Source organism: Rhea americana, unplaced genomic scaffold (genome assembly GCF_003343005.1).
Source record: "Rhea americana isolate MKP2758 unplaced genomic scaffold, rheAme1 scaffold_64, whole genome shotgun sequence".
Classification (NCBI taxonomy): Eukaryota; Metazoa; Chordata; class Aves; order Rheiformes; family Rheidae; genus Rhea; species Rhea americana.
Window position 1 is genome coordinate 3,684,060 of NW_028186801.1, and position 12,612 is coordinate 3,696,671.

At 40.0% G+C, this 12,612-nt stretch overlaps 1 protein-coding gene across 1 annotated transcript in view; it reads left to right on the forward strand.

Moving 5' to 3' along the window:
- The first annotated feature begins 592 nt into the window (after positions 1-592).
- Positions 593-12,612, forward strand: part of PTPRR (protein tyrosine phosphatase receptor type R) — a 155,846-nt gene continuing 143,826 nt past the window's right edge. The window contains exon 1 of the mRNA XM_085320525.1: positions 593-887. Coding sequence (XP_085176651.1) covers positions 593-887 — 295 coding nt within the window. The remainder of the gene's footprint in view (positions 888-12,612) is intronic.

Consider the following 12,612-nt stretch of genomic DNA (forward strand, 5'->3'; position numbering starts at 1 on the left):
CACAGCTCTTCACATCATTAAAAGAAGAAAAAAAATATGCACAAGAGGTCATTTAAAGCCAGTTAAAGGAAAGCAAGCTCTGTTACTCTTTTATTCTTTTCTACTTCTCTTAAGATTACTTTAGTTGCAGAACTGTTCGTGGGCACACATGGTTTGCCCTGTTCTGCTTCAGTCTTTAGAGAGCTCGCCTGCAGGGTGACACACCTGCTACTTCCTTTCAAGGTTAGCCTCTAGTGACTCTTTTGGTCAATTAAACTCAACTTTAGAAAATGATCTTGCTGCAGGGCTGTTTTAAATTTGGCATCTTTACTGGGATCACTGATGTCCATGTAATTAAATTTGATAAGTGTGTCCTAGGTATGTGTGGTATCAACTGGTTTGAAGCGCTGCCTGGAGTTCAGCAGATCCTAAGCAAATGTTATTTTATTTCCCTAACAGCCATGATTTCCATCACACACTTCTGCATATTTTAGGTGGGGTTTCACAACACATCAAAAGGGAAGCTCGCTTTCACTGCACACATAAAAATACACATTATCAGAGCCCTCCTAGGCATGTCAAGTCTTTTGAGACGAACCTCATAAAGGCTTTAATGTCTGGGAGACACCAAACCATCGCCCCGCTGCAGCAGAGCCCTGCCGGCTGCCTCGGCTGGGTGCTGCGGGAGAGGCCGCCCCTCGCCTTCGCCCCCTGCCCCTGTGGGGAGCTGGCAGGAACTGGAGGTCTCTCCCTTCGCCTTGCAGCTCCGCATGCTTTAGCTCCCCAGGCTCCTCCCCCAACCCCAGCTCTCCCGGAGCGGAGAAGTGGGGGGGTCACAGGCCACCCCAGTCGCGGCCGCTTCCCCCTGCCCGAGCCGCCCCTCGCCTCATGCCGCGCCGAAGTGGCAGGTGAGGGCAACCACCCGCCCAACTGCCGCCCCGCCGCCCTGCCGCCCGCGCGGCGCTGCGCATGCGCAGCCCGCTCCCAGGCATGCTCACTGGCGGGGGGGGCGGGGGGGAGCGGGACGCGGTGGTGCGGCGCTGCCCGGCTTGGCTCGGCTCGGCTCGACTCGGCTCGGCTCGGCTCGCACCATGCGGCGGGCGGCCGCGTGCCTCCGCGCGCTGTGCCTCCTGCTCCACCTCCGCGCCGCAGGTGAGCGGGAGCGCCCGGGGCCCGGCGCGGCTGCCTGCCTGCCTGCCTGCCTGCCGGGCGGCCGCAGCACGGGCCGGCGGGGGAGCCGCTGGAGCCCGGCGGGCTGCGGCGCACCTGTTGTGGCSGGGGGGGGGAGGAGGGGGGAGGAGGAGGAGGAGGAGGAGAGCGGCTCCGAGCGGCGCGGGGGGCTAACGGCTGCCGGAGCGCGCGCGCGGCGGCTAACGGCTGCCGGCGCCGCCGGCCGCGGAGGCAGCGCGCGGGGCAGGCGGCGCCTTTCAGCACCGCGGGCAGCAGCCGGCCAGGCGGGCAGCGCCGGGGCCGGGCGGCGGCGGCGGGCGAGCCCGCGCCCCACGCAGCGGCTGCCGCTGACCGCGCGAGTCGCGTGGGTGTGTATAAGAGACAGGGGAGGGAGTGCGCGGTGGAAGTGAAAATCATACGCGTTTGCCCTTTTTTTATTTTTTATTTTATTTTTCAGAAGGGGGTGGCGTTGCTACTTGTATTTGGTCGCGGGAGCAGGATTTTTAGAAAGGGAAATGTCAGCTGCTACAGCAGGCGTTTCTGCTGTAGCCGAGGAAGCGGTGATAATAAATCCTCTCTCTGCTTTGCTGGCAAAACGTGTGCCTCATTCAGAAAGGCGGCGAGCGACAAGCGCCCGAGTGCCTCCCTGAAGTTCGGCTGGCAGTTTCGTTCTGAGAATCATCGCTTGTATTTCTGGCTTAAATCTGGCTGCCTTGAAATCGTGAAAAACCGCTTATTTTTCCCCAGGTCTTTCTTTCCATTTCCTATGCAGAGTTAGACATTTATATTCTTAAACTAAAATAAAAATCTGGGGTAACAGTGTAATTAAATGAAGTTGGCTAGAAAAATCGAAGTGTTGCTTTGTTTTATGGCTTACTGCAGCATACATACTTCTGAAGTAGAAAATGGCTGTTGTGCCCTTAACTTTGCTGAAGTTTAATTAAAAAAAAATTAAATGCACCCCAAGACACTGACTCTTTTGCTCCCACAAATAATATTTTAAGAGAGATGTTTCAGATGCTATTTGTTTGCATTTTCTTACACAGAATCATTAAAAGTCATATAAAAATTAATATCTCTTGTGACATGTAAATAAGGCATATATGTATATATGTCCACAAATAAATAATCTATGGGTGTCAGGTTTTGGAAACAGTTTAGATAGATACACCAGGTAAGTGGGCATGATGTTCTTTTTTTACTGTAGTCAGAAGAAATGGTTTGCCTTGGTTAGCGGTATTTTATTGCCTTGGAAAATGAGGCTACACTTCTTAAGATCTTGGGAACCTCTTTCCTTCATGTTTGTAGTTAGGAAACTCATGCTATTATATTCATGTGACTGAAAGATAGGGAGCATTTTGTGATCCATTTTAATAAAAGCCTTTAGCTGCTTTTTAGATTGTTCTTTTACAGCGTGTATTAAAATAATCATCTATATGAAATTAGTGTACAGCTTATATGCCTTCTAATCTCAATTTATCCTCTATTAATAGGGGACTTCACATCAGTTTAGATGCTTCATCAGTTTAGGTGCTTCATCTTTCCATCCTGCTAATGCAAACTAGTTTTATATCCAGCCAGGAAACCATTTGCTTTCTTGACCAAGTTTAACTGGTTTTATTAAGTGAGTGGGAATGCTTGCAAACAAAACCTAGCCTTTATTATGAAAATGTCTCTAATCATGGGAAAAAATAGAGAAAAATATCCCACAGAAGTTTGTATGCTGTTACTTCATTTTTCGTGCAATCTTAGAAAATAATTGTTTTAGAGAAAGCAACAGAAAGAACGAACAGGAGCCAAGTTCAGCCTTCGTATACTTGGCATGGCTCCCCTTGTAGCGAGAGTTGTGCTTCTTGGCGTACAACTTGCTGCTGTAGGGAGTCATTGAAGATGTGATGATGAAATAACATCGCAAGCTTAAACTTTTAGGATTTCTCTGTTTCATCTGATGCAGGTAGAGACTGGTCTTTCAAAGGATATCACTATGGAAATCTTTTATGTATAGCCTAAACATATGAATTATTGATGGTCATTTTGCAACTTGGGCTGCTATGGAATCATAAAATACATTCCATTTGCCACTAGTGGTGGGGCACAAATTACATCCAACTGTTAATTTGTTTTGTGTTGTGGTGGAAACTATTTGGCTTTTCAACCTTGGAACAAAAAGACTTACGAAAATAGAAGGGAGGGTATTTTCATGTAAGGGAATGCTAAAGAAACCATCAGCAGATACTAACAAGATCTTGCTTAATATCAATTGATGATGAAAAGTTTTAGAAAAAATATAGGTCAACATTAACTTGAACTAATACTACCAAAAAACAAATTCATTCTTTAATATGTTTAAGTGTGCTTTGTAATGGAAAGATATAGGAGGTCTATTTGCCATGGCAAGACAATTCTATTACAGTTGTGTTACAGTAACCAAACATATATTTGCAAAGAAAAGGAAATATTTGTGTCAAAAAAAGGAGATTAGGAATTTTCATGTGCTTAAAAAGGAACAATTTTAGTGTGTCAGTTTAGACATTGATTCCAACAAAGTGTTACAGCTATGTAACATAAAATTAAGTCTAATTGTGTTGTTGCTATGCCACTTGCTGAAATCAAAGACCCTTGTGTGTACATAGCTGAAAACAGAATTAAGCTTGTCTACTGAGTGCTGCAGGTGAAGTAATTGGCCTGTATAGAGCTTGCTGTTGGATGAAGACCTAAATTTGTAGTGACTGGTTAAAGTTCAGCATGAACCTGTGACCTCTGTTATGCACTGCATGAGATGATGCCAAATAGTGTAGGTTATACTCTTTAGTAGGTATGATCTAATACATGTTCTTGCAATGAAAAATTGATGTCTCCCAAGATGACTAAAAAGCATTGTTTCCTTGTAAAAGAATAGCAGGTGGTAGCAAAAACATCAAGTGATGCATTAGCCTGACTTGTAATTAGAGCCATTTGAATCATCCAGATTACTCAACTAATTATCTATTTCACCTCATTTTCTCTCTCTTTTTTTTTTCAAATTTAATGAACAGAATTAAAACATACAATGGATTAAATATCCAGTCACAGAAAGTAGCCAAGGGAAATAGCTAGACTAGAATGAAATTTAGATAACAATCACCATATCAACCAGCGACCTGCCTTATGTTAAAACTTCGAGAGCCTTTTTGCAAAATTTGCTTTTAAGATGAGCAAGTCCTGGTCCTAGGAAAGAAAAGAAGTGGAGACTGAAGATTTGGTCTGATCATCTAAGACATAGTTTCTTGAGCCTTACAGTTGCTTGCTTGGTAAAGGCCATTACTACATTGTTTTATTTTCTTCATCAATGAAGAGATGCACTGACAACCTTAAGTAAATATGGACCAATACTTCCCTGTTAGCCTCTTCAGAGAGGAAGCATGCAGATCCCAGTCTCAGCCTCTTGAGGGATCTATTACCCAAGCCCATCAGCTCAATCAGCTAAAATACGAGGTAGGAAATACTGGCATTTTATCTTCTTGAGGCAGTGCTTTAGTAACATCGAGACTGCTTACCTAAAAAGTGTGTAAGACTTTTTGACTGCAAACTAACACTCATTTGAGTAGAATTTACTAGGTGTAAAAACTTACAAATGTTCTAGACCAGTTCTCAGTTGTTATCGAAGTCCACAGGGTGTTTTTTACCAAGCTCTGCTCAGCAGAAAGTAGTCCTCCTACTTTCCTAGCTGAACGTGCACTGCATTGTATTCTTATGGCCGGAAATGACTTGAGTGGACTGCAGTTTCTAATTAAGAGGAGTCTATCTATGAGGAGTTTATTTTCTAAAAAGTGCATAAGTTCTGTCACAAAAATAAGAAAATCTGAAGAATAAACTTCTGCAGTTGAGCTGAGATCTGCACAAAGTTCATTCATGATCAGATCCATTTCACTAGCCTCATGTGATGTGTGAATAATGCTACATCTAAATACATATAGAAAGAATGTGCAAAATGTATTGGAATTCTGCTTCATTATACTGACATAATCTGAATGTAGCTGGTACTTGCAAGTAGCTCCTTTAGAAAGCATATTGCTGCCCATACGTGAGTGTTTTTACTAGAATAGATATTTGTGCCTTTTATTGGTAGACTCATAGAAAATCAGAGGGTAGTCATCTATTTCTTTAAAAGTTCTGTTGGGGAAAATAGTTTTATAATTCATTACTTTACTTCATATTATTTTTGAACATGTATTCAGTTGGAAAAAAGACTCTTCCAACATTCTTAAATGTGGCAATTCTTTCTACTCATACAAAGTCTTTCAAAATTGACCTACATGTACAGTATATGCATTAGGAAATTACTGAGGTCTGTGATCCTGAATCGTTTCATTTGTTGCATTATGAGGAGACTGTAACATGTTAGATAGCAAAGTCTGGTCCCAGCTTCTCCAGAGAGTGAAGATCTGCTTAAAAACCATGAACTGTGCTCTTGGGAGCCTGTCTCTCTAGAAGGTGGCTGACTGGATGCAGTGAGTGGTGGTGTTTGCTGGTGGCCACCCTCTGCAGAACTTTTCTGAGGCCTGGGCAGGAGTGAAGGAGAGAAGAGTTTTGTTCTATATGAAACACAGTAACTGTTCTGTAGAATTTCTAGCATGGCTTTGCAATAAATGCTTGGGGAAGCTTAGTAAGATCTGTCAGAAATCCTCAGTGTGGTTTCTGGTGCAATATTACTGCAGCCTGTCCTTTCCACCACCAAAAACCTTAAGACCGACTTTTACTTCCTCTTGTACCAGTTATTGAATTCCATGGAGATACTACATGCTTACTTACATGTTATGTAGAACAGAATTTAGCCACAGTCTTCACTTGGAAAACAACTAATCGCAAACTTAATGCATCAGTTTTTCACACCTTTTAGAGAAAAAAAAAGGTTTGATGTGAGTCTGTACCATACATCAATGCCAAAGCATGAGTATGTCAGAATACTTAAGTGCCTGTGGGACCCATAGCTTATCTCTTAATTCACAGGCGCAGACCTAGTGAAATCAATGGTCTGTAATATCCAGTTTCATTATTGACGTATCAGGCAACAGGCCCATAAAATGAGATGCAAAGTGCATTTTTGAAAAAGATACCGCTCATGCTTAACACTATCTCCAGCTACAGAGTGAATTATTTTTGGCCAAAGCACTTTTTTTTTCTTTTTCCTTCCTAGTGAGAAGGACAAATTCAGCAAAAAGGAATTTGCAGTTGTTTCTATTTTCAGCAGATTGCTTATTAGAAAAGAAAAATTCCTTATAATTCTGTCTCTTTCTCTTTCACATGCATTTTATTTTCTATGTGTTTATGTATTCATGCATGTACACACATATATACATCTATTACTTACATATGCACATAGGTGTATGTATATGTGATCCTAATTAATTTTGTCTGAAGTTTTCATTTTGGTCAAAAGTTGTGACCATTCTGTTTAAGGGTGAATCAAAATATTTTCCCAGATTTTTAGAACCTGTTATTACCTCTTTGCTTAGCTCTGGTGTAGGTTGCTTGCCCTGATTTTTGAGATGGAATGGATACTACTCTTTTGATTCAAAAGATCAAGCCTTTTGATTATCAGACCTAGCAAGGAAGGTTCAGACTCTTCCTGTAAAGGATTAAGAGACTTCTGTTAGCTGAAGGAGGCTGAGAAGTTATGCAAGAGTATGCCTGATGAAAGACTGTTAGGTCTAGTAGCCTACTTTGCATAAGGAATAGCTTCATTTTTATTGCTTTAACAGTTCTGTCTTAAGAGCAAGCTATGGTGTGGAGGAAGAATCTGAGTAGACAGTCTCACAGCCTGCAAATCGCTCTACTATGGGAACTGTTTCGTGTGGGAAAATATTTTCCCAATTGAATTATTCTGCCAATTTCAAAATATCCAATATAGTTTCATGCATAGGCTACCAAACTAGCAAGTTGATTAATATTTTCTCCTCTTGAGATTTCCCTGGCTTGCTTCACAAAAGCACTTTTAAAGGTGTGTTCTGTTTATCTAATAGTGAAGTTACATCTTTGCCACTGTTTAACTGAATTTTATTGCTAATAGTTCTTGGATCTACCTTGCTAAAGTTAAACAATAGTTTGTGTTTGGCTAATGCTGCATAGCCTATCCTAATGAGATTGAGATTTGATTGATGTGTTACTTCACTGACATTAAGACATACTGTTAACAAGGCAGTAGAGATACAAGGCATATTGCCTCCAGACAGCTTTTGTTTTCATTTGTGCTTTCAGCATCATTTAGAATACTTTTATTTCCCAACAGATATGTTGACTCCTCTTGATATATTAAAATTGTTTTTGAGAAATAGGGATGAAATATGCATCAAAGAATAGGCTTTTGTATCTTTTAATGGTCACAGCCAAAGCAAGACCCCCTTACCTGTATGGGAAAGGATAACCTTCACAGCCCAAAGACCTAAGTCTTAGGCCTACACTAGCGTTTCTCCTTTGTCTAGAAATTTCCAGTGGTTAATGTCTTCTCTCGTATCTCAGTCACCTGGACTCCTGAGAGCTAGATCCATGCTCATAAACTCTGATCACAGTATTAAGCCTTTTAATACAAATTTGAGAGATTTTTTCCCCTTCCTCCAGGCTAGTACATACTTGGCCCTTACATGGGTCAGAGAGAATTCTAAATCCTGCTTTGTAGAATGTGAGACCATCTCCATCTCAATAGAGTAGGAAGAGGCAGATTATGAATCTCCCAGCTGTAGGAACATCGACATTATTGGAAAGGACTAATCAGTGGTTGGCATAAATACACTGACTTGCCTCTCGGATAGGCTTGTTGGCTGTTTCAGAAAAGGTGAAACATTGTGCAATAGACTGTTAAGACTGAGCCTATCCCAAACCTGTTTGACTCCTATCAGTGAGGCTGGCCTGTAGGATGGGAAGAAGGATTGTACAGGACAAAGGCTATCTTCAAGAACAGTAAGCTGAAGAGAGAAGAAAGAAGTGTGGAGATCAGGGCACAGGATATTTAATTCTCAAAGTTAGTTAGTCTGCCTTCTGAAAATGAGAGGTTATTTGGCTCTAAGTACTGGGAATCAAATTGCATTTGATTTCAATTTATCTTTGAAACCAATCAGCCATGCTGCAGCATGTTTTTCCCTTATGAAGTTGCTCTTTCAAATTTTCTATCCCTTTTCCTTCAATTTCCAGCTTGCTAACATGAAAATGTCAAGCTGTGGATGATACCAAGATATCTGTTGCTATAAACAGACTTTATTAAGTGTTATTATTGGCACTCATTAAGTTCTAAAACATATGCATTGTGCATGTATATTCATTTATGCATTTTACCTATTGACCAGATACAACACAGTAATTCTATCAGTGGATTTTGGCCTGGCTGCATTATTTACAGGTAGTAAATATATAGTATACCCCTCACTACAGAAGATAGTTACTTTAGGAATATTATGAAACATACCTTGTTATGAACCTAATTTGTTCAGATTAAAACAAATTATAAGACTTCAGACAATGACCTCAAATTGTTTTTTCCAGACACAAATCAAGACTTTAGACACCATTATCTTGGCTCTGTCAGGACTACAAAGAATGTTGTGTCCCACTGGGACTCCCCAGTGGAATCAAGTTCTGGTTTCTGGCTCTAGAGTATGTGAGATAAAAATCTGTAAAGCTGTGACACTTAGTTTTAAAAAAGAGAAAACCCTGATACTGTGTTACTGGCCTGTTAACAGATATTGAGTGTCTTGAATTTTTTTATGTCTGTTTTAGAGAAAGCCAAGGTATTTTGGAGATTGGAAGTCTACAACAATTTTCTGTCATGTTACTTTAAAATAAAAGGTTGACTGTGAGGCTATTCAGGTAGTCAAAACAATCTAGAGAAATCCTCAAATTTCTCTGTGATCAAGCTGAGGCCGATTGGGACAGTCAAAAGTGGCCACGGCATCTTTTACATCAGATTTACAATATATTATATGGCTTTCAGTTCTGCATATGGAATGCACATTTGTAGTATATGACAAGCTCAGCAGCATGTGCTATCTAGCATTCTTGTGTTTTATCTGTCTATTATGATGGGCAAATTTTGTGCTCTTTATGAATGATACTGGGACCATGAAGACATTTCACAGGGATTTCCCTTGACCCACTCTCCATCACCCTTCTTTAGACTGGATTTCTTTCTTCTAATTCAGGCCAGAAAGTGTTTTCTGTTGTTTGTTTCTGCAGACTGCTAAGAAAATCGAATAGTTGGAATGAGCAAACAGAAACAGTATCTGTGATTTTGCATGAAGTGTTGAGAGGGCTTTTCTTTCTGGTTTTCCTTTCTGGTAAGGATGCTGAAGATAAGGATGGCAACTGGTAGCAGTGGAGGAAATCTCAAAATTAATACGTGTAGTGAAGAAGGTTAGACACAGAATGCATGGACTCTGCATGAGGCTGGAGCTTCTTTGTTGCACATTATTAATAGAAGAAGTCTTTTAGCTGGTAAAGATTATAGAAATGATGCTCCAAGAATAGGAAATGCAACTGAAGATAGTCTGAAGTTTTGAGGAAGGAGCTGTACAGGAGAATCTGAATTAAAGAGCAGAGTGGCAGTGGAGAAACGGGGAAACACAGGAACAGGACAGAAATAGAACAGCCAACAGGAAAACAAGTAAAACTGAAATAGATTTTCTTAGAAAGTTCAAAGAAAAAGCAATAGCAGCATGTGAGAAAGAAGGAAAAAACAGTAGGAAAGAGGAGAGGAAGAACTGGCAATGTTCATCAGGAACCTAAGTCTCAGAAAACTAGTGTTGATGAATGAGGATGATGTACAGATAGGAGAATTGGAAGACACAATCAACAAATCATACCACTGTATGTGTCACAGGGCTGCATCTGCTACTGAACAAAATAGGAATGGTTATTGTATGAGATGATCTAGATGATAGAAGAGTAGGTTATCTCCAGAAGCAAACATACATGATGCAGACCTGCTGTTGAGGGGAGTTCTGGTGTGTGTTTGAAAGTAGCCATTTATTGTTATTCATCTTTGAACAAATAGTATAACTGTTTTCCATTAACTTAAAAAATGTCTATACTTAGCTGAGAAGTAGATGAAATCTCAGCTTTTTTCTCTGTTAGAAGAAATAGAATGGAATTATGGTCTGGTAGTAGAGTGTGTTCTCTTCAATGACAAGGCAGAATAAGCTATGTTTCTTTGTAAATATACTTGAAGGGAAGGATTTTTAAGAGAAGGAATAAACTATTTTAATTAATCATTCATCCAGTGCTGATATCATTACAAATCAGTCATGAATAATCTCAGAATGTAAATTAGAAGTTTCTGATAAATGACATTCTAAAGTAGAGCTCAGATGGGATAGTGTGCACAGAGTACCAGAATTCACTTTTGGATCAAGTTTGCTAAGCTTATGGAAGTAGAAATTTTGTCTTTTTTCAAGCATTATCCTAAGCCTAATTTTCTGAATTCCTATGTGTATCTTGTGATATCTGAAGTTTAAAGGGAAAGAAAATCACTTTTGCAATTATACCCTGTTACTTCAGTTCTTCAGAGCTTCTAATGTTTTCCCTTGGGGGCTTCATAGGAGTATTTTTTTTCTGCAGAGTCTTCTCTCTCTCAAGGGCTGGAGATTCGCACAAGTGGCACTAAAGGTGACATGTAGCAGAAGTGTTAGTATGACTTCTTTGACTTCCTGTTTGGTACATGTTGCTGATCTGCTGAGAGCTGATTATTGGGGGCATAAAAAGTATAGAAAATATATTTACCCTTCTGTCAGATTACTAGGAAGCTTCAGGTTCTCCATAATATCAAGTATAGTCTATTTGTTAGGGTCACCTGAGGCATGGAGAGTTGTCTTAGGGTGTGATCTATTGAGATCAATTAAGTTTTCCCACTGGGCAGTGTAAATGAATGTAACCTTCTTCAACTATTAGGGCTGTATGGACTTCTCAGAAAACAAGATTCAGACGAGTAATTTTCTTAGAATATATTTGAATTTCTGTGCTGACAGCTGGCTTGTCTAAGTGCTACGAGCTTGTTATATATCTAGATTGGTTATATTTTTCCATTCCTACAGGATGGATCATTATCAAAGTATATTTTGTTGTCCATCTTGAATATCTGTTGCAATGGATCATGTATTAAATCTGCTCTAGTGACTTGTGTTTACTGCAGTGATTTTAGCATTTTGGTGGAGGAGAAGCTGTTGGGATTTAGTGAGAAATGGTGATACTGCTACTAGAAATAATGAGATTCTTAAGCAAGCAAGCTTTTCTGGGAGTTCATTCAACTACTGGCTTATCAAAAGTAAGACAGTTGTTCAGATTTTTGTAGGTTACTGTGGCTTCAATCAGGGTTAACTCTGAATTCGTACTTAGGTTTACCTTAACATTATTTAGTGAAGAATTTGGGCTAAAAATTATACTATTTTTCTGCTTCTTTAAGTAAATATAAATGACAGCAGAATTTGAGATTAAAGTGGAGAAGAAATATAAATAAATGAAATATAAAAAATTCCTGGAGAAATGCAGTACACTTGATTCCTTTGGAAACAAGGGAGGTTCTAGTTGTTGATGGTGGAGACATGTGAAGAGGATGACTATGAGAAGTGCTGATGTTTCCTTGTTTTTACATTGCCATTCCCACAGCTCTATAAATTGATAGGTAAGACCAGCTCTTTGGATTGTATCAATGAAGCCAAGTTCCAAAAATCTTCATGAAATGCAAGAAAATTTAACAAGCCATGAGTTTCATTTTTCTTTAAGGCTGTGCTGTGCTTTTGCTTTTAGTCATCTTCCCAATCAAAACATGACAACAGCTGTACAAATAATCTCAGTGACCATCTAGGAGACTATGTACGTGCCTTTACCATTTAAAAAAATAGCCTTAGGTTTAGTATCGTACTTTATACTGGGGGCATCTCTGAGTGTTTAAGTGCAAAATGTGTGATTTTGTGTTCTGTCATTGGACAAGTTTCCTACTCATTTCTGCTCATGAATGTTATGAATTGCTTCACCTCCTATTAATGTGGACCCACTTTGGGCAAAGGGTGCAGTTCCCAATGATGCATAGCAATATCATAGCACAGATAAGATACTGTCCTTGATTTTCCTAAGTTAAATTTCATGAGGAAATGAGGTCAACAGAATGTAATTACCTACACTGAAATCTCCTAAGGGCACTGGGTAAATCTGTGCAAATGACTGATTGTTTTGATTTGCTTACGGAAGCAAAAAAAATCAAAGGAGAAAATCAGACTGAATAGAGCAAAATTATTTCTTGTTCAACCTGAATTGAAACATGTAGTTGGTTCTGAGCTTCTATTCACAGCTCTTTATGAGAATTAAAATAATGTTGATTTTTTTTCTAAAAGTCTGTGTGCAAATTGAGCATTTCTGTCAACTTCAACAACCTCCCGAAGAGGAACTTCCAGACTGATCAGAACTAGCTCTCAGGGTTCACTTCTCTTAAAACAGAAAGCT